Source organism: Aegilops tauschii, chromosome 5 (assembly GCF_002575655.3).
Source record: "Aegilops tauschii subsp. strangulata cultivar AL8/78 chromosome 5, Aet v6.0, whole genome shotgun sequence".
In the NCBI taxonomy this organism is placed as follows: domain Eukaryota; kingdom Viridiplantae; phylum Streptophyta; class Magnoliopsida; order Poales; family Poaceae; genus Aegilops; species Aegilops tauschii.
This window is the reverse complement of record NC_053039.3, coordinates 576,018,510-576,038,807: the sequence shown is the minus strand read 5'-3', so window position 1 is coordinate 576,038,807 and position 20,298 is coordinate 576,018,510. Positions and strand designations below refer to the sequence as shown.

The window sequence follows — 20,298 nt, the reverse complement described above, 5'->3', positions numbered from 1 at the left end:
GTACCCCCGGTGACTCCAAGGTCACCGGTGGCTGCCCCCCGGTAAGATTGACATCGCCGTGGCCACTGGGCCCGTGGAGGCTTCCTCGCGCGGCGGAGAGCGGCGGCGGAGTTGGAAGCAGGGGCGCCGCTCCACTCGACGAGTGCGGCGTGGCCGCTTGAAGCGAGGCGACCGTGGTCTCCAGCTTGGTGAAGCGGGCCTCTAGATCTGGGACGTCTGCGCCTGGAGCTGCTTGAGGACGGTGGCGGAGTCGTTCTTCACATCTTGGTGAAGCTTGTCGAGATATTCCTTGAGCGCCGGATCCATGGCGGCGAGAAGGACCTGCCGCGCGTGGACGCGGGGACGGGTTTCCAGGGTGGATTTGCAGCGGATCAGGTGGTGTGAGGTCTCTGATACCAGGATGTTAGGTACCAGGTCGATCTATTACAGCTACAAGGCTCAATTCGAATTACACTCAGCTTCTCGTTGTTCTTGGGAAAGAAGGAAGGTAGGTGGGGAAAGCAGAGGAGGGGAGAGCCGCCGTTCGTTTCTTCCTTTGCGCGTGAGGGGTAAGTAGGCGCCGGTGCGACATGGGCTCAGCGGTCCCATTCCGGCCCGATGAATCTCCTGTTGGGCTGCGCTATCCTCTTGGGCCTGCTGCTGATTCGCCTTGCCGCCAGGCCGTCGTTGGTGACATGGCTCGCTGCCGTGGCAGCCCCCTAGGTCTTGGCTGTCAGGGCAGGTCGTGCGCTGACATGCCGGCTGCGTCTACTACACCGAGGATGATCCGTGCGCATACAAGGATGCCTGCGGCCACTACTACAATGCCGTCCGGGCGTTCAGCCTCAAGGATGGCAGCCTGGAGAAGGTGGAGGGCCTTGGGCGGCACCGGAGCTGGCCGCCACCGGAGTGGTTCATGCCTTCCATCTCATGATAATAGATATGGTGACTGATTTCATTCATAGCTTGGGTGGGTTAAGTACTACTCCTACTTTATTATGTGCATCACTACAGTACAGATGCAGTAACAGCCTTCTGAATTAAGGGAACAGTTCGGTTTGAGTTTCAGTAAAAAAAAGGCTTCAGAACTCAGGAAACAGTTTGATTTTCAGCTTCTTCTTTTGGCTTTCCAGATTGCGGCATAGCAAACAAAGATGGCCCTTTTAGGTTGCTTTTAAGTTTAAGCAGTGTGCAGGGCTCAGACTTAATTTTATGGTATGATGATTGCAACAAATATTAGTAAGGAATTATTGCCTTGTGAGATTTATGGATTAACTAACAGGTTTAAGTTCAGAGACAAACTGCAACCAAGCTAACAACAAGCTGCACTTGTTTTCCAGGATGGATAGATTGTTTCAAAAGGGATTCATTGCAGTGTGCACGGAGTTTTCTGTTCTGATGGTCGCTAGAATAAAAAGCTGCTGGCCTATGAGCTTTAGCATCATATCATAAACTCTAGGATATATTATGTTTAATTACATTGCATTCATGCATGAGCACTGCATCTGTTGCCCGTCCACGATGCGGAATATATAGTTTGAATAGTTAATCACGGCATTTTAGCCGTCACTGATGCAGCAGACTGAATTGCTCACCTGCTCCAAAGAAACAGTACTATTTGTTTTTCACCAGCAGAGTGCTGCATTTTTGTCAAGATATTTATGTATTTACTTATAGTTGGGTTTCGGGGAAGAGATTGGTTTGTAAATATCTTCTTGCCTTGTACTCCCTCCATCCCATAATATAAGACGTTTTTGCAAGCTGACATAGTTTGCAAAAACGTCTTATATTGTTGGACCGAGTAGTAGTAATTATCTATCGATAACAAACTGCAACAGAGCTGGCTTCAGACTTGAGGCTGCCAGCTATGAAAAGCTGCACAAGTTCTTACATGGTACAAGGAACTAGTGCACTGTGGAGCAGCAGAGAAGCAAGTAGGGTTGAGAGTTCAGACTATTGTGTGTTGGTTTTGCCTGCCCTTGAGCAGAGTCAGTTAGGATTACTTTGAACAAATAGGAACAATTAAAACAGGCAGCTTCTCCTATGATCGGATTGGATCGGATCCGGGTGAAAGTCTGCATTGCTTGTAATGGTTGAGGATGAATTAGAGTTGCCCTAACCGGCACGTATGAGTCTAAACTAGCTGGACTAACTCTGCTAGACAGGTGCAATTCATCCATCCATCTGAAGAACATGTGAAGGTAGGGCTTTTCATAACAAAAGCAGCAGCATCCTCAGGGCATTGGTCAGGGCGTCAGGCGGAGAAAGAGATGCGGTGGTCTATCGAGTATTCAACGGTGGAGTACCAGCGCAAGCTCTGGCGCCGCCACCACTTCGAGCATTACGACGATGTAGTGCTCGATGATTATGACGACAACAACGAGCTCAGCCTAGGGGACACGGAGTGTTCCCCCTCAGACATGATGTCCGGACAAGTCATCAACATCTCATCGGTCAACTGCGATGCACAGGATGGTGCGCCGGTGGCTTTGTTAAATTATATGTACTGGTAGTCTTTGGTAGAGCGCATGTCTTTTCTTAGAGCTATGTTTAGTTCTTGTAACTTTGTTTAATTAGTTAACTTGCTTGATGAAGTAAGTATGAGCCATCTTGTTGACTCTTTTGTTTACTCAAATTAGCAACTATCATTAAATTATGTGATGATGTGGATGATCACTATAACTAGGAAAATTCATGCCAAAATTTGTATGTTCTAAATCATCGCACACGGGCAAAGAATGAGAATCGTTTGCGATGAGAAGCTTTCACACATAATTGTTCAGAAGAAATTGTGTCTCATGACACATTGTTCAGAAGAAATGTTTCGTGAGCCGTGCCAACATCTACCTTTTCCCCTTTTTCTCTCCAACCAAAAGCCACATTTCACACGTTTCCTTCCCCCTTTTCAAGCTCATACCCTTCTTGATGCGGGACCTCCTTGCCAGCAAAGCCCCTCTCCATGCTTGCCTCGTTGATCTAGTCAGGTAATTCATTCCTCGTCATCCTCCTCCTTCTCCTTCTCCTTCTCCATCCTACATGGTCTAACTGCCGGTGTGACACATGTCATCTAAATCATCAACCGATCCTCCAAACCCTCGCCAGACGTCAATATGGTCCACGCTGCATGGCCGGGAGCCCAAGAATCATTTGGCCGCGTAGAAGCAGATTGTGGCCGCACGGCCGAATGAGGTCGCCATGATTGTCATGCGCGCTGGCCCCCAAATCCTGGAGGAGCACCTGGCTAAGGTGAACTAGCTATGTAGTGTATTTTGTTATGGTGAACTAGCTAGTTATATAATGTACCGTGATGTCAATTATAAAATCCTAGCGGCTAGTACATGGATATGAAATATATCGTGTCTCCGATAAGAAATCATGGTGAACATTTGTTCGATATAAAATGTGGATTTGCCTGTTAGAAGGATTAATAATAATAGGCTAATAAACATGTTAATTGGGTCATTGCATTGCACACAGTTACATATTAAGTACAGTGGGCGATGACCACTAGCAACACACAATTGCTACAAAATGAGCATTTGGGATCAATGAATCACCACAAACAGTGTCCTCCTAGAAAAACGTTTATGATATACTGCCAGGCCACAAAACGTTTTCAGCAGGAAAGGCGTATGTGATAGATCACCCTATCTCACACGACCTCTTCTGCCTAATTGTTTGTGATAGCTCTCCGAAATCCCAATCACAGACGTGATCAAAGGAGCTATCGCAAACTATTAATCCATGTCGTGAGCGATGAACCTTCCTATCGCACACCTTCACAATGCAGCGGTTCAAAACTGTGTCAGGAAAAGGGTTTTTAACCGTTCGCATAGGACGATTCTACACCAGTGGACGATCTAGAAAATGTACACAAGCACAAAAGATGAACTCAGATAGAGATATTTAGTGAAGACTGCTGAAGAGCTAGCATTTCTTCTTCCGTAATACAGTACGAGAGTAGTACAATACTCCAGCATAGCCTAGGTCGGGTTATTGCACAACAGAAAACACCGACTAGTTAAATTACAAGATACTTACTCCGTAAACCCGCACTGCTATCCATACGGGTAGTTTATTCTGCCATATGCGTATATACGTACTCGACATGACTGCACCGATTAGCACTGCCGTCTTTGCGGTCGCCCGCCGCTGCTTACCGGTGGATCGATGCATAGTTTCAGGTGTCAGTCCAGGTGACGGGGACCTCGCCGATGTCGGTGTTGAGGCCGAGCGCCTTCCACAAGGCGGCGGAGGCGTCCACGATGCTGTCCTTGCATCCGTTGCTGGAGTCGCACTTGTCCACCACCTTGGCCTGCGCGGCGCGCCCGTTCTGCTCGCTGGTGATGCGGATCATCTTCAGGCACCGGCGGCCGCCCCCGTACCAGCGGGTGGACAGCGCCACGATCATTTCCTTGTTGCTGTGGTACTTGCCGTCGCACTCCGACGGCACCCCGCCTTCCTGGCCTTTCTCGAACCCGTTCAGCGTCATCACGCCGTGGTGCTGTGCCACGGCGCATAACATGGACACATGCAGTAGTATCACAAGCATGGCAACGACCGCAAGCTTGGTGATGGCCATTGCTAAGCTTCTGCCTATGCTTATTTGCTGGCCTTTCAATTCACTTGCCGTGGGTGATTTCTACAAGCTGATTGAAGATTTTTATAATGGCAATTTAAACTTGCAAAGCATCAACTCTTCTTTTATTACTCTGTTGCCAAAAAAGGAAGCTCCTGTGCATGCTAATGATTTCAGACCAATCTCTTTGCTCAACTGCTCCATCAAAATCATCACAAAACTTCTGGCTAATAGACTGCAGACTGTCATCCTACAGTTGGTTCATCAGAATCAATATGGATTTCTTAAGAAGAGATCAATTCAGAATTGTTTGGCCTGGTCATATGAATTCATTCACCAATGTCATCAATCAGGACATGATTTAATTATTCTGAAATTGGACTTTGAGAAAGCTTTTGATATGATTGAGCATGAAGCTATCAAGAAACTTCTCATTGCTAGGGGCTTTGGACCTAGGTGCATTATGTGGATGGATATGATTTTCTCTTCTGGGCTATCTTTAGTGCTGCTAAATGGTGTACCTGGAAAACAGTTCCTCTGTAAAAGAGGGGTCAGACAAGGTGATCCTCTCTCACCTTTACTGTTTGTCATAGCTGTTGATCTGCTCCAAACAATTCTTAATGAAGCAATGAAGAATGATCTGATCTCTGCTCCTCTGCATGCTAATATTGATCAGGATTTTCCTATAATTCAGTATGCAGATGATACAGTCCTTGTCATGCATGCTAGTGCTGCTCAATTACACCAGCTCAAAAACTTGCTCATGTACTTCAGCACATTCACTGGCCTGAGGGTTAATTATGAAAAATCAGTAATTGTTCCTATCAACACTACAAATGATAGAATGCTGGAATTGGCTAACATTATGGGTTGCAAAGTTGGCTCTCTCCTCTTCACATATTTGGGTTTAACTCTCTGTCTCTCCAAACCAAAGATTGAGGATTTTATGCCCATTATGCAAAGAATTGAAAGAAGGCTTGCTGGTTGTTCCTCCCTCTTATCATATGGGGACAAGCTAGTCCTGGTTAAGTCTGTGTTTTACAACTTGCCCATTTTCTTCATGTGTACACTAGCACTGCCCTCTGGTGTCATGGAGCAGATTAAAAAATATCTCAAGCATTTCTTTTGGAGGAAATATGGAATGGAAGACAGAGGCACTGCCTTGATTGCTTGGGACAAAGTTTGCCAGCCCAAAGAAAAAGGAGGTCTTGGAGTTTTGGATATTGCCAGTCACAACAAATGTTTACTTGTGAAACATGTCCATAAATTCTTAAATCAACAGGATATTCCTTGGGTCAAATTGATTTGGCAGGCTTATTATCCAGACAGAATGCTTTCCACTAACCCACAAGGATCTTTTTGGTGGAAAAGTATTCTAAAGTTAGTGCCTGAGTTTAGACAGGCTGCTGTCCCCAAGCTAGGATCTGGGAACACTGTTAGATTTTGGATTGACAACTGGAATCAGGGCATATTGAAAGACAGATTCCCACGGCTGTTCTCTTTCAGCAGACATGAGCAAATTTCAGTTCAGAAAATCAAAGGCTTGGAGGAGGTATCTGAACATTTTTTTACTCCACTATCCATTCAAGCACACCAGCAATTTCAAGAACTCTCAGCCATCTTGCAAGCTACCCATCTGAATAATTCACTAGACAAATGGTGCTTCCCATGGAACAAGCAGAATGATGGATTCTCTGCTATCCAAATGTATGGTCATTTGCAAGGAAAAGAGGTAGCCCTCCACTGTTTAAGAGTATTTGGAAAAGTGCTGCTATGTTAAGATATAAGATTTTTCTATGGCTGCTATTGCATGACAGAGTAAATGTCAGAAATCTTCTCTCTAGAAAGCATTTCCATTTGCCAAGCTACAATTGTGAACTTTGTAACTGTTCTTGTGAGGAAACCAGCCTTCATCTCCTCTGGGACTGCCCTTTTGCTCTGCAATGCTGGGATTCAATTGTGCCTTCCAAAGTCAGAGGCATCAATGTGTTTCGATGAAATAAATTTGTTATTAATCCATTTACCCAAGCAGTTCGCAATGAGCATCAGCACCATGGGTTGCTAGCACATTTGGATGCAGAGAAACTCTAAAATTTTCAAAGCTCAAAATCCATCAGTTCAAGCATGGAGAAATCTTCTCAGAGATGATCTCAAGTTGTTACTTCTCAGAACCAAAGAGAAACACAGAGAGGCTTTCAGAGGATGGATTACAGATAATCTTGTTGGGGATCGTAGCAGAATTTAAAAAATTTCTACGCATCACCAAGATCCATCTATGGAGTATACTAGCAACGAGGGGAAAGGAGTGCATCTACATACCCTTGTAGATCTCGAGCGGAAGCGTTCCAATGAACGGGGTTGATGGAGTCGTACTCGTCGTGATCCAAATCACCGATGACCGAGTGTCGAACGGACGGCACCTCCACGTTCAACACACGTACGGAGCAGCGACGTCTCCTCCTTCTTGATCCAGCAAGGGGGAAGGAGAGGTTGATGGAGATCCAGCAGCACGACGGCGTGGTGGTGGAAGTAGCGGGGTCTCGGCAGGGCTTCGCCAAGCTTCTGCGAGAGGGAGAGGTGTTGCAGGGGGAGAGGGAGGCGCCACGGGCTGTCATCCTGCTGCCCTCCCTTCCCCCACTATATATAGGCCCCCTGGGAGGGGGGCGCCGGCCTGGATCCCATCTGCAAGGGGGGGGCGGCGGCCAGGGGGAAACTTACCCCCCCAAGGCAAGTGGGCCCCCCCCCCCACCCTAGGGTTTCCAACCCTAGGCGCAGGGGGGAGGCCCATGGGGGGCGCCCCAGCCCACTAAGGGCTGGTTCCCTTCCCACTTCAGCCCATGGGGCCCTCCCGGATAGGTGGCCCCACCCGGTGGACCCCCGGGACCCTTCCGGTGGTCCCGGTACAATACAGGTGACCCCCGAAACTTTCCCGGTGGCCGAAACTTGACTTCCTATATATAATTCTTCACCTCCGGACCACTCCGGAACTCCTCGTGACGTCCGGGATCTCATCCGGGACTCCGAACAACTTTTGGGTTTCCGCATACTAATATCTCTACAACCCTAGCGTCACCGAACCTTAAGTGTGTAGACCCTACGGGTTCGGGAGACATGCAGACATGACCGAGACGCCTCTCCGGTCAATAACCAACAGCGGGATCTAGATACCCATGTTAGCTCCCACATGTTCCACGATGATCTCATCGGATGAACCACGATGTCGAGGATTCAATCAATCCCGTATACAATTCCCTTTGTCAATCGGTATGTTACTTGCCCGAGATTCGATCGTCGGTATCCCAATACCTTGTTCAATCTCGTTACCGGCAAGTCACTTTACTCGTACCGTAATGCATGATCCCGTGGCTAACTCCTTAGTCACATTGAGCTTATTATGATGATGCATTACCGAGTGGGCCCAGAGATACCTCTCCGTCATACGGAGTGACAAATCCCAGTCTCGATCCGTGCCAACCCAACAGACACTTTCGGAGATACCCGTAGTGAACCTTTATAGTCACCCAGTTACGTTGTGACGTTTGGTACACCCAAAGCACTCCTACAGTATCCGGGAGTTGCACGATCTCATGGTCTAAGGAAATGATACTTGACATTGGAAAAGCTCTAGCAAACGAACTACACGGTCTTTTATGCTATGCTTAGGATTGGGTCTTGTCCATCACATCATTCTCCTAATGATGTGATCCTGTTATCAACGACATCCAATGTCCATGGTCAGGAAACCGTAACCATCTATTGATCAACGAGCTAGTCAACTAGAGGCTTACTAGGGACATGGTGTTGTCTATGTATCCACACATGTATCTGAGTTTCCTATCAATACAATTCTAGCATGGACAATAAACGATTATCATGAACAAGGAAATATAATAATAACCAATTTATTATTGCCTCTAGGGCATATTTCCAACAAATCTAACTTAATTTCTCATGGACTTTCCTAGAGCTGGTATTGGTTAGATGGCGGGATGTTGTATTTTCTTTACTTTGTTGTACAGAACTTTGCTTATTTTTGAATGAAATTTATCGTAGAACGATTGTTCTACGGTCTTTGGTTCAAAAAAAAACTTGCCGTGGGTGTAGTATACTGATGGGTTGTGGGCTGGCTAGCTTTATATAGGCGCCATCCATTAGATTCACTATCTCGCTGTGCCTACTTGCCTACCCCAACTTCTAACATCCAACCACCAACAACCCTCTTGTACAAATATTTTCCTAAAACGTATGGACGATTTCTTTTCTTTTTCAAAAGGGTTTGAAGCCATATATTAAGCATCACAGGTCCTTACAAACACTTAAACAGAAAATAACATTACATTCATATCCTTGGGGTGCCGAAGTCTTCTTCCTCCAGCATCCGATCAAACGTATATATCTAGCAATAATATAGATCTAGATATATCCATTTCAAAGACAATCAACATGGGACGGAGGGAGTATGTGTTAGATATCTTTGCAAATATATGAACATTTCGTAGATTGGGTAGAACATTTTCCATATGTGAATACAATTATTTTCAGTAATGTATATATTCTCAAAATTTTAGGGAAAATAAAAAATTTCTATGTGAACATTTTTATCCATTGTGGTAATAAAATATTTATTATGACACAATGGGACTCCAAATGGTTGACCTAAAGAACTTATTTGCAATTAATTTGCAAGAACTTAACCATTTTTCTCAATGAAATATATTTTTTAGGGGAAAATAAAATATTTCTATCTGAACTTTTTTTCCCACTCGTGGTATTAAAATATTTATTGTGACACAATGAGACTAAAGGGTTGACCTAAACAACTTATTTTTCATTTAATTATATGAACTTGACAATATTTTCAATAAAAATATAGTTTGCTGGAAACATGTAAATATATTCTTTCCGAAAATAATTGTGTCTATTTTTTTTTTTTTGCGGGTGGGGAGAACTAGTTGTACCGAAAAGGTGCTAGGAAGACAACCAACCTGAATCAATGTGACCAATAAAGACGAACACCTTCATGTATGACTCGGGGACGGGTCACATGAGGCCCAAATTTGCTGTACTGACCTGAACCAAAGGACACATAGGTAGCACGAATCAGTAAAATTTGGAAGGACTTCCCCTAGAAAATGTAATTTGAAAGGACTACAAGTTACCACTACCGAAAAAAAAAATTGATGATGTGCATCCTTCACATTAATTGCTTTCACTCACTTGCTGCAGCATAGCATCTTTTTTCTTCTCCTATACGGCAAGGCACTCTGGAGGAATCAACGCAGAAAACAACCCGGCCTTGATGTCTGGGCATTGGAATTCCAAGTCATCGATCACAACCAGGTCGTCGTTGGTGTGCTCATCAGTAAGTCAGAAGTCAAGTCTTTTTGTTATTTTTTTGGCTGCAAAATGAAGTACTATATTGCTCCGTATTAATCAAACAAAGACACATTACGGTCCTCATACGGCAGTAGGACCTAAGTTGTATTCCTCGACAGCAACAATTTACTCTTACTCTGTCATGGAATACACAAGTGCAATCCATGCATGCTAGAATCTCAGCTTCATATGCGGAGGTAGGATCATACCTGCACCTGCAGACTTGATCAAGGCGAGATACTACGTGATATGAAATTTCCCCTTAATAACACAACCTTTTGGACCAAAGCGGCAGGTTTGGTCAACTATTTCAAGTGATGAGTATCTGCAATGATGTTCCCCGCCAAAAAAATATCACCTTTTGGCTGATGTTTGATCATGAGCAGCGAGTTGATGTAACATTTTTTTTTTGACTACTCGAGTGCTGAACTAGAGAGCAAGAAGTTTCTGCATCCCTGGACCTGAGGTATATGTTTGTAGTAGCTTGAAAGTTAGAAACACAGAGCAAAGCTCGATGTTTCCACTTGCTGCGCTACACTGGCTGCACTGGGTTCAGACTTTTTTCAGACAGACTAACTAAATTTTTTGGCGAGTCAATAACACCATAGGTGTCTGAAGTTGGCGAGAAAAGTCAGTTTGGTGCTAAAACTTGCGGCATACATTGAACCGGTGACAAAACTTGTCTTCAATGTGCATCTACGATGCAAATCACGTTTATATACGCAAATGATGCTGAGGAGGCACGCCACATACCGGCGACCTTAACCTAAAATGCGGTCCATGCTAGCCAGCCCTCCAAGTTTGGCTTCATGTCTAACTGGGATAGACAAACTTAATTACCATATACGAGCACGAAAATCGGGCTTAAATGGGCAGCAGCAGCCGCGGACCATTTTTCACATGATATTTTTTAGTTCGTAAATACTAACAAAAATCATATTTATTATTTTAATTTTAGATTTTTCTTTAAATTACGTGAACATTATTATAAATAATAATATGTCTCGTAAAGAGAATACACGAATATTTCTGGTGAACACATTAATATAGCCTAAAAATAAATGAATATATTTTGAATACATTAATAATAATTTTATACTTAAAGACATTTATTATAATTCATAAATATTGTTTCAGTTATATGTTTTTAGATAACATGTGAATGTTTTTCGAATAAAATGAACATTCTTTTAAATAAGAACAATTTTTATAATTGCAAATATTTTTTTAAACCGGGCATAACCCCTTTCCATTACTGTGACATAATGGAAATACATCAGTCCAGAGAAAGAGATAGGAGAGGAGGGAGCGGGTTCGAGCATCGTCGGGAAACCCACTGTGAGCACTCGCCATCGAGATTACCCACTGCAGGACGAAAAACCTGGCGACACCATATATCAGTTTAACTAGGCACAACAGCCCCTACATCGACCATAAACGAGATGGGTTGCGGTGAACATTTGTATGAATATTATTATTAATTTAGATATTTTTACAGAATTCTAGGAAAGGAAGAAAAACTAACATCTGCAAATGGGCAGCGGTGACTGCTGCACACTTAAGCCTTATGTGCGTGTTCGTTTATATTCAGTCCATTGCCTAAAAAAACGTTTATATTCATCCATTAAGGATACAAATCGTCTTTGGACCGGGAGTGATACTTGGTGTCAGGGGCGGACCCAGCATTGGGCCAAGCCCAGGGCCCATGCTGCTACAGTTCCTCTACAATGTCGCTACAGTGCGCGCTTTGCTACAGTCAACGAAGTAATTCATCATCAGGGCCCAGCCCCCCCCCCCCCCCCCCCCCGCCTGGGTCCTGGATCCGCACCGCTTGGTGTGGTGGCCGACCTGGCCAGCCAGATAGGGACAGGTCGTGTGTTCGATCCTGTGTGCAGTAATATTTTGCGTCCCAATTTCCGCCCTGACTGGAGGGGCCCAAGTGCCATAGTAACGTTTCATTTGTTTTTTCAAGAAAAAAATTGCGTGTCTTTTTGTGAGTAAAATAAAATTCCAGGGGGTTTCACAAAAAACCGAGGCACACGCCCTTGCATGTGCCTTCCAGTCATTGACACTGGGTCCCACGCCATGTTGGCGAGCCTCGTCATCATTCTATGCGTATACAAACGCGATTAGCACCGTAGATGAACGCACAAGCCAAGTTTTGTCACCGGTTCAATGTATGCCATAAATTTTAGCACCAAACTGACTTTCCTCGTTAAGTTCAGACACCTGTGATGTAATTGACTCTTTTTTGGCACATCTCATCGATCATCCTCAGTTCTGAATGCAACCCCCTTATGTTTGTTCAGAGGGGAGCACAACCACAAGTTTTCACACAAACCAAAAAAACATTAGTATCGGTATCAGGAGAGGATTTTATTTTGCTGATTCGATTTGTTTCTTCTTTATATAAACCAGGACACAATCCATACTAGACTGAGAAAACTGAGTTTTTTTTTGACACACACGCCAGATGGTACAAGGAAGAACAAAGGAGAACCTGAAATGAGCTTTGGCAAGCAGCCAACACCAAGAGCTTAGCCCTCATCACCAATAGGTAGACCGAGAAGAGCGGGAACTAGTATTGTTGCATCAGTCGAAAGGAGATACGTCACCGAGAAGACGTAGAGAAGAAGTCACCTGCTGCCTTGTGATCACTCGACGCCTTGAAGAACTAGGAGGGTCGCAGCCACCATCGAAGGGCTTCCCACGGCCTGGCCACGACAAGATGGAGAGAGTCCCAGATCGTGCCGACTGGCAATGTTCCACTGAGACAGTCCTACATCTCGTCTGGGCCATACCACGACCACCATCACAAATAGAGAGAACCAGAACATTATGCAAGGCTACCAAACCTCAGGCATCATCAAAGGGCACCGAACTCCGAGACCTCACCGCTGCCACAAGCCCCCAGGTGATAGGTCAACCATTAGCACCAGAATGACCAGGGAATTGTCACTGCAACAAATCACTTCCACCGCCACCATCCTACACTCAAACAACCCAACAAGCACTCAAACCCAGACATCAAGCTACCAACAGCGGATCTGTGGCTCTAAAAACAAAGTCTCAAGGGGTAGAGACGGCATCAAAACACCGTCATCATCCAATCCAGAGATGGCTCTGTGGCTTTCGCCCGGGGCACACGAATCTGGCAATTGCATCACTCACAGCAAAGACAGACTGCAGAAACCTAGCATGACAATGGCAGAAGAGGAAGAAGGAAGCGTACTGAACGCAAACGCACTATGTTCGTTCAGGTAGGACTAGGATTACTCACAGCCAGAATTTATTCGGTGCCCAACACAAGAAATACTACATGATAGGAATTTTGTTATGTCGATTGGATTGTTTAATTTCTTCCACTTTAGCTATATGTAAGTCGCCTGAATTTTGAATTTGGGTCAGCCAATTTCTTGCCCATTGATTTTTGCTCTGAGATTCGTGCTGTTCTTTTCTAGGCTGTTGTATCAGTTGGTTTGGTTTTTTTAACTGATTGCTACAGGGCTGAAGCCCATTATCTGTACCGCCCAACCCATCCCAGCCCTCTTTCCCTTTATTTTTTTCTTCTGTTTTTATGTTTTTATGTGTTTCTTCTTTTGTTATTTGTTTTTCTTTATTGGTTGGTTTTACTTTTTCTTTTGTAGGTATTTTTTGGATGTTAGTGAGTGTAAATGTATACACATACATACTATTCAATATGCGCAAAAATTACACTAGTATATGATTGTTGTTTGCATACTACAAAAGTACAATTTTAGTGCAAAGGTGTGTGTAAGTTTATTTTTTACTTTTTTCATTATCTTTATTCTTAAAGAGTAATACAAATGACAGTAATTAATTGTTCCTTATAAAAGATTATTTTGAATCCGCGCTACTCAAGGGGAAAGGTTAGTCCATAGTAGCATTATTTGTTGTTGCAATAGCAGGTTCCTGAAGTCCAGAATCAAATTGGTTGTGCACATGGGACGGAAATTGCATTTCTTTTTTGAATGTGGAAATTACATACTGGTTGATTGGTTGTGCTCACGCCAGAGCCACTACTGAAGAAATGAAGAATTAGTCCGATAAGAGTAGCACTACTGAATTGTTTAGTTTATTCACACGAACTTTGCTGGACCTGACTAGACATACTACTCAAGTTAAAACTTCATTTCATCAAGTGGTTACAGTGAAGGAAAGTGCATACCTGGTTCATCGTGCACATCGCAATCGCTCAACCGCAAATGAAATGATGCTTTGGTTGATTCTTTCTGCACAATTAAATCGGGAGGGGTTGATTATTTCTGCACAATTAAATCGGGAGGACTAGTCAAAGAGTGCTGAGCTAAATAAAAAGAAAGACCTCTGCATCCTGGCCTGAACTTGAGGGGTTTTTTTTTTGAGGGAACTTGAGGTATTTTCTTTACTGCACAGAGAGATAAACTAGACGAAAAAACTGATTTTTTTTTGGACAATAGGAATAGGAGAATTGAGGAAGTTGGCGGGTCCCTGTGTTTAAAGAGATTACTCTCGATGGAGTGGTTTTCAATGTGGATTTCGAGAAGGCGTACGACAAAGTCAAATGGCCTTTCCTTCAACAGGCCTTACACATGAAAGGTTTTGATGAAGCCTTGCGACGCCAGGTAGAATCTTTCACACAAAAAGGGAGTGTTGGAATTAAGGTGAATGACGACATAGGTCATTATTTCCAGACACATAAGGGCCTGCGACAAGGTGACCCGATGTCTCCTATTTTGTTCAACATTGTAGTTGATATGTTGGCAATTTTAATAGGAAGGGCTAAGGAGGCTGGTCAGGTGGGTGGTTTGGTGCCTCACCTAGTGGATGGAGGTGTCTCTATCCTTCAGTACGCCGATGATACGATCATCTTTATGGAGCATGACTTGGCGAAAGCGAGAAATATGAATCTGGTGTTATGCTTATTTGAACAATTGACCGGGTTAAAGATTAACTTTCATGAAAGCGAATTGTTCTGTTTTGGAAGAGCCAATGACGAACAAGAGGCTTATAAGCAATTGTTTGGGTGCGAATTGGAGACGTTACCTTTTAAGTATTTAGGTATACCAATTCACCATCGTAAGCTCACAAACAGAGAATGGAAGTGCATCGAGGATCGATTTGAGAAGAAACTGAGTTGTTGGAAGGGCAAGCTCATGTCATACGGAGGTCGATTAATTTTTATTAATTCGGTTCTCACGAGTATGCCTATGTTTCATTTGTCGTTCTTCGAGGTTCCAGTTGGAGTAAGGAAAAGGCTGGACTTCTATCGATCCCGTTTCTTCTAGCAGAGTGATGAGCTAAAAAAGAAAATACGGACTTGCCAAATGGGATATCATTTGTCGACCAAAAGACCAAGGGGGTCTTGGGATTGAAAATCTTGAAGTCAAGAACAGATGTCTTCTCAGTAAGTGGCTGTATAAGTTATCTTTTGAGACTGAGACCACATGGGCACAGATTCTCCGTAGTAAGTATCTTCAGTCCAAATCATTGTCACAGGTGACAGCGAGGCTGCTGGACTCGCCTTTTTGGAAAGGGCTCATGAGAGTTAAAGCAGCCTTTTTCAATAGGACAAAGTTTATTGTCGGAAATGGCGCTAGCACGCGATTCTGGGAAGATACTTGGCTAGGAGAGACACCCCTTGCGCTTCAATACCCGTCGCTTTATAGTATTGTTCAACGACGTGATGCTTACGTTGCAACAGTACTTCAGTCCACCCCCCTTAATATTCAATTCAGAAGGACGCTAGTCGGCAATCGTTGGGAAGCGTGGCTCCATTTAGTGACTAGACTAATGGAGGTTCAGCTGTCTCAACAGCCCGATAAGCTGCGCTGGAAGCTTACTAGGACTGAGGAGTTTACAGTTAAATGAATGTATCTTGATGTTATCAATTCTAGCTCCATTCCTAGTTCCAAATATGTTTGGAAAGTCAAGGCTCCGTTGAAGATCAAAGTGTTTATGTGGTTTGTGCATAAACAAGTTATCTTAACTAAAGACAATCTGGCAAAGCGTAACTGGACAGGACCTACTAGGTGTAGCTTCTGCGATCGGGATGAAACTATCCAGCACCTGTTTCTGGATTGCCCGTTGGCTAAGGTTCTATGGCGGACGGTGCCCATAGCTTTTAACATTACTCCTCCGAGCTCTGTCAGCACGTTATTTGGAACGTGGCTTAACGGGATAAAGTTCGAAACAGCGAGCCATATCCGCGTAGGAGTATGTGCTTTATTGTGGGCAGTCTGGAACTGCAGAAATGATTTGGTCTTTAACAGAACATTAAATATTCATTTTTTGCAGGTTATCTTCCGGGCCACTGCGTTGATCCGTCTGTGGTCGCTATTCACTCCGACGGAGGCCATGGAGAGTTTAGTTACTGGATCTATCCGGTGGGAGATGGTAGCACGAGATATCTTCAACCGGTTTGGATGGCGGTCATGTAATAGGATAGGCAATTAGTTTTCCTATCTTTTTTGTGCCAGCCGGTTGTGGCTTTTTGGCCTTTTTTTGGCTCTTTGTGAGCTTTTATTACTTGTTTTGAGACTGCAAGACCTTGTTGAGCCTATTTACTTTTTATAAAAGTGGCCGTATGCATCATTCTGATGCAGAGGCCGGGGAGCCCCCCTTTCGAAAAAAAATTGAGCACACACTTTAATATGATCCACTATCGACAAAAAAGCTAAGAAAAATATACTCAATCTTGCAACATGGGATTCCACCGCAGCTCGGTAATCTCTCCAACTTACAATACTTAAATCTCAACCCTGGGTTTACTAACACGGGTGCATACTCCACGGATATCACCTGGTTGTCACAGTTATCTTCACTTGTGCACCTGGACCTGAGCTGCACGAACCTTAGTACAATTGTTCACTGGCTTCCGGTGGTGAACATGCTTCCATCTCTAAAAGTTCTATGTCTTAGCACTTGCGATCTTAGAAGTAGCTCGGGTCCACTTCAGCTTACAAATCTGACTTCTCTTGAAACACTTGACCTTTCTGCCAATTACATCCATGCACGTATCACACCCAACTGGTTTCATGGTTTGACTAGACTTAAATATCTAGATATCTCACGGAATGGTTTCTATGGCCCATTTCCGGACGAAATTGGTAATATGACTTCCATAGTATGGCTTGATTTATCACAAAATAGCCTTGTGGGCATGATACCATCAAACTTGAAGAGCCTGTGTAGCTTGGAAGAATTCATTGTATATGGAAACAACATCAATGGAACCATAACAGAATTCTTCCAACGCTTGCCTAGTTGTTCATGGGATACATTGATAAACTTGAATCTACCTTTCAGCAATTTGACAGGAAGCCTACCAACCAAACTAGAACCTTTAAGGAATCTGATCCACCTTAATCTAGCTGGTAACAATCTCACTGGTGTTGTGCCACTATGGATAGGTGAGCTCACAAAGCTAACTAAATTGGACCTGAGCTACAATAACCTACATGGTTTCATACATGAAGGTCACTTATCAGGTTTACAAAGCTTGGAGATGTTGTTATTCAATAATAACTCCATAGCCCTCGCGATGAATTCAACATGGATTCCTCCTTCCAACCTAACAGATGTTGGACTTTGGTCATGCATTCTCGGGACTAATTTTCCACCGTGGCTTAGATGGCCAACACGTCTAGACCTTCTTGACATCTCAAACGCAGGCATATCTGACACAGTGCCGGAATGGTTTTGGATAACGGCTTCCACGTTGACTTCTCTGAATATGTGACAGAATAGAATTAGAGGTCATTTGCCATCTACAATGGAATTTCTGAGAGCAATTACAATTGATCTCAGTTCTAACCAGTTCAATGGCCCAATACCTAAGCTTCCCAATAATTTGACTAACTTGGATCTTAGTAGAAATAATTTCGTCGGGCCACTACCATTAGACTTTGGAGCACCAAATCTAGAAGCACTTATTCTATTTGACAACTCCATCTCTGGCACCATTCCGTCTTCTTTGTGCAAAATTCGATCATTGTGTCTATTGGATATCTCCAATAATATGCTAACTGGACCATTTCCTAACTGCTCCTATGATACATCCACACCAAACAACACAAGCATGAATATCTTAATCTAAGCTTGAGAAACAACAACCTCTCTGGTGAGTTTCCTTCCTTTCTCCAATACTGCAAGGAGCTCGTCTTTCTTGATCTTGGTCAGAACCATTTCTTTGGGACTTTGCCAACATGGATTTGGGAGAAGATTCCATATTTGGCGTTCTTACGGCTGCGTTCAAATATGTTTTATGGTAACATTCCAGAGGAGCTTACGAAGCTAGTGAATCTTCAGTATTTGGACCTTGCCTACAATAACATAACAGGAAGCATACCCAAATCTATTGTTAACTGCAAGAGGATGATAACAAGAGATGACGGCGGTGGTGGTGATTTCGATGATGCTTTAAATTGGCAATCAACAACTGCTCTTAATGCCTTGATCAGCTATACCGAGAATTCCACAGTTGTCACAAAGGGTCAAGAGAGATTATATACAGGAGAGATCATATATATGGTGAATCTTGATTTATCTTGTAATAATCTTATTGGAGATATTCCCGAAGAAATCAGCACTCTTGTCGGATTGAAGAATCTGAATTTATCATGGAACAGCTTTAGTGGAAACATTCCTGAGAATATTGGCGCCCTGGCACAGGTGGAGTCGCTGGACTTGTCACACAATGAGTTGTCTGGCGAAATCCCTACAAGCTTATCGGCTCTGACATCATTAAGTCGCTTGAACCTGTCCTATAACAATCTGACAGGACATGTACCATCAGGAGATCAACTGCAAACACTTGAGGATCCAACTAGTATTTATATTGGCAACCCAGGCCTATGCGGTCCTCCTCTCTTACAGAAATGCTCAAAAACCGAGCCAATCCCAGCTACTCGAGAACACCATGAAGATTTAAACGATGAGGTATCGTTTTTCATCGCTATGGGTTCTGGATATGTAATGGGTCTCTGGGTAGTCTTTTGCGCCTTCTTGTTCAAGAGGAAATGGCGAGTTAAGTGGTACTCCATCTGGGACAGGTTGTGTGATTGGGTCTATGTGCAAGTGGCCGTTACATGGGCTTCCTGGACTAGAAAAAAAACCACAGAAGCTGAGAACGATCGCTAGCTCACGCTGGTTCTCCATTTTCTACCATGTAGGGTGTGGGGATTTATAGTATTGTACTACTATTTTTCACAGATATGTATTTGAGGATTGTGCCTTAGAATAAGGATTGGGCATGTAAAGTTGATGTGTAATGAATAATGCCAGGGGCAGCACCAAGTCCCCTGTTCCGGGTGTGTGTGTTTCAATCTGTGAAGTTAACTGGTGGCCAAAGTTTGCAACGGTTGTCGGCGTGCGTGCCGAAGTTTTAAGCTAGTACCACAAATTAAGGTTGTATAAGGTGAACAGCCACAGGCAGCAGCCTTTGGCTGGGTTTGCGCACGCAGACCTAACTCGACACTTTCATTCGCTGCACTATACTGGGCGCAGAGACATTTTCTTACCTAGGGAAACAACGCACGGGGTGTCGGGGTTCAGACTTTTTCAGAAACTAATTTACCACATGCGACTCCGGCTAAGATTTCTGACATAGATAATTTAGTCTGCACAAGTGATATTACAGTGTAGGATTTTACTATGTTGATTCTTTCTATCGATGAACTATGCCGGGCGTGGACGTGATTTCGCATATCCCTAGGGAAACATCGTACAGGGGTCCAGACTTCTTCATGTGAACTAATTTGGCATATCTCTGAATCCAACCCATATCTCTGGTGTCTGTTCAGATAGGACTAGGGTTTCCGAGAGACAGAATTTACTATGTAAAAGAGTGTCAAACACAAAGGAAATTGTAGCAAAACGGTTTTATTGTGAAGATCAAATCACTCGACGCATTATACTGGGCGCTGACACTAGTACAGGTTTCGGACTTGTTCAGTCAAACAAATTTTACTGAAATAAATGCATAGTCACCATGTTTGTTCAGAAAGATAGGACTAGGATTACTCTCAACCAGAATTTAGTTTGTGCAAGAGTGTCAAACACAATTGGTGTTACAGGATAGGATTTTTATTATGTTGGTTGGTTCTTTTTAACTACTGTACATAGTGACAGAATCAAGCGTACTAGTTGGTTGGTTACTCTGGGGCGTCAACGTGTGCACAAATATATAATTCGAGAGGATATGATCTGCATCACTCACCTTGAGGTATGTATGTGGTTCTGATGCTTTCATTCACTTCCCAGAAGGTATGGCCGGAGGCCCTGCCGTATACGGCAACGCGAAAACAACCTTGATGCCTGGAATTCCAAGTCATCATACCCAGGTCGTCGTTTGCTGTGCTCCT

The 20,298-nt window shown here is 43.8% G+C and overlaps 1 protein-coding gene and 1 pseudogene across 1 annotated transcript; one reads left to right on the top strand and one right to left on the bottom strand.

Moving 5' to 3' along the window:
• Positions 1-3,861: 3,861 nt before the first annotated feature.
• Positions 3,862-4,607, bottom strand: LOC120964200 (putative ripening-related protein 6). The gene has a single exon (XM_040388617.3). The coding sequence runs from the start codon at positions 4,559-4,561 to the stop codon at positions 4,160-4,162; it is 402 nt and encodes a 133-aa protein (XP_040244551.1). The 5' UTR covers positions 4,562-4,607; the 3' UTR covers positions 3,862-4,159.
• Positions 4,608-5,186: 579 nt separating this feature from the next.
• Positions 5,187-19,246, top strand: LOC109777886 (receptor-like protein EIX2; annotated as a pseudogene).
• Positions 19,247-20,298: the final 1,052 nt, after the last annotated feature.

What these genes read in the sequence shown, in the direction of transcription:
- LOC120964200 (XM_040388617.3), bottom strand. Translation starts at nt 4,561, where the DNA reads ATGGCCATCACCAAGCTTGCGGTCGTTGCCATGCTTGTGATACTACTG.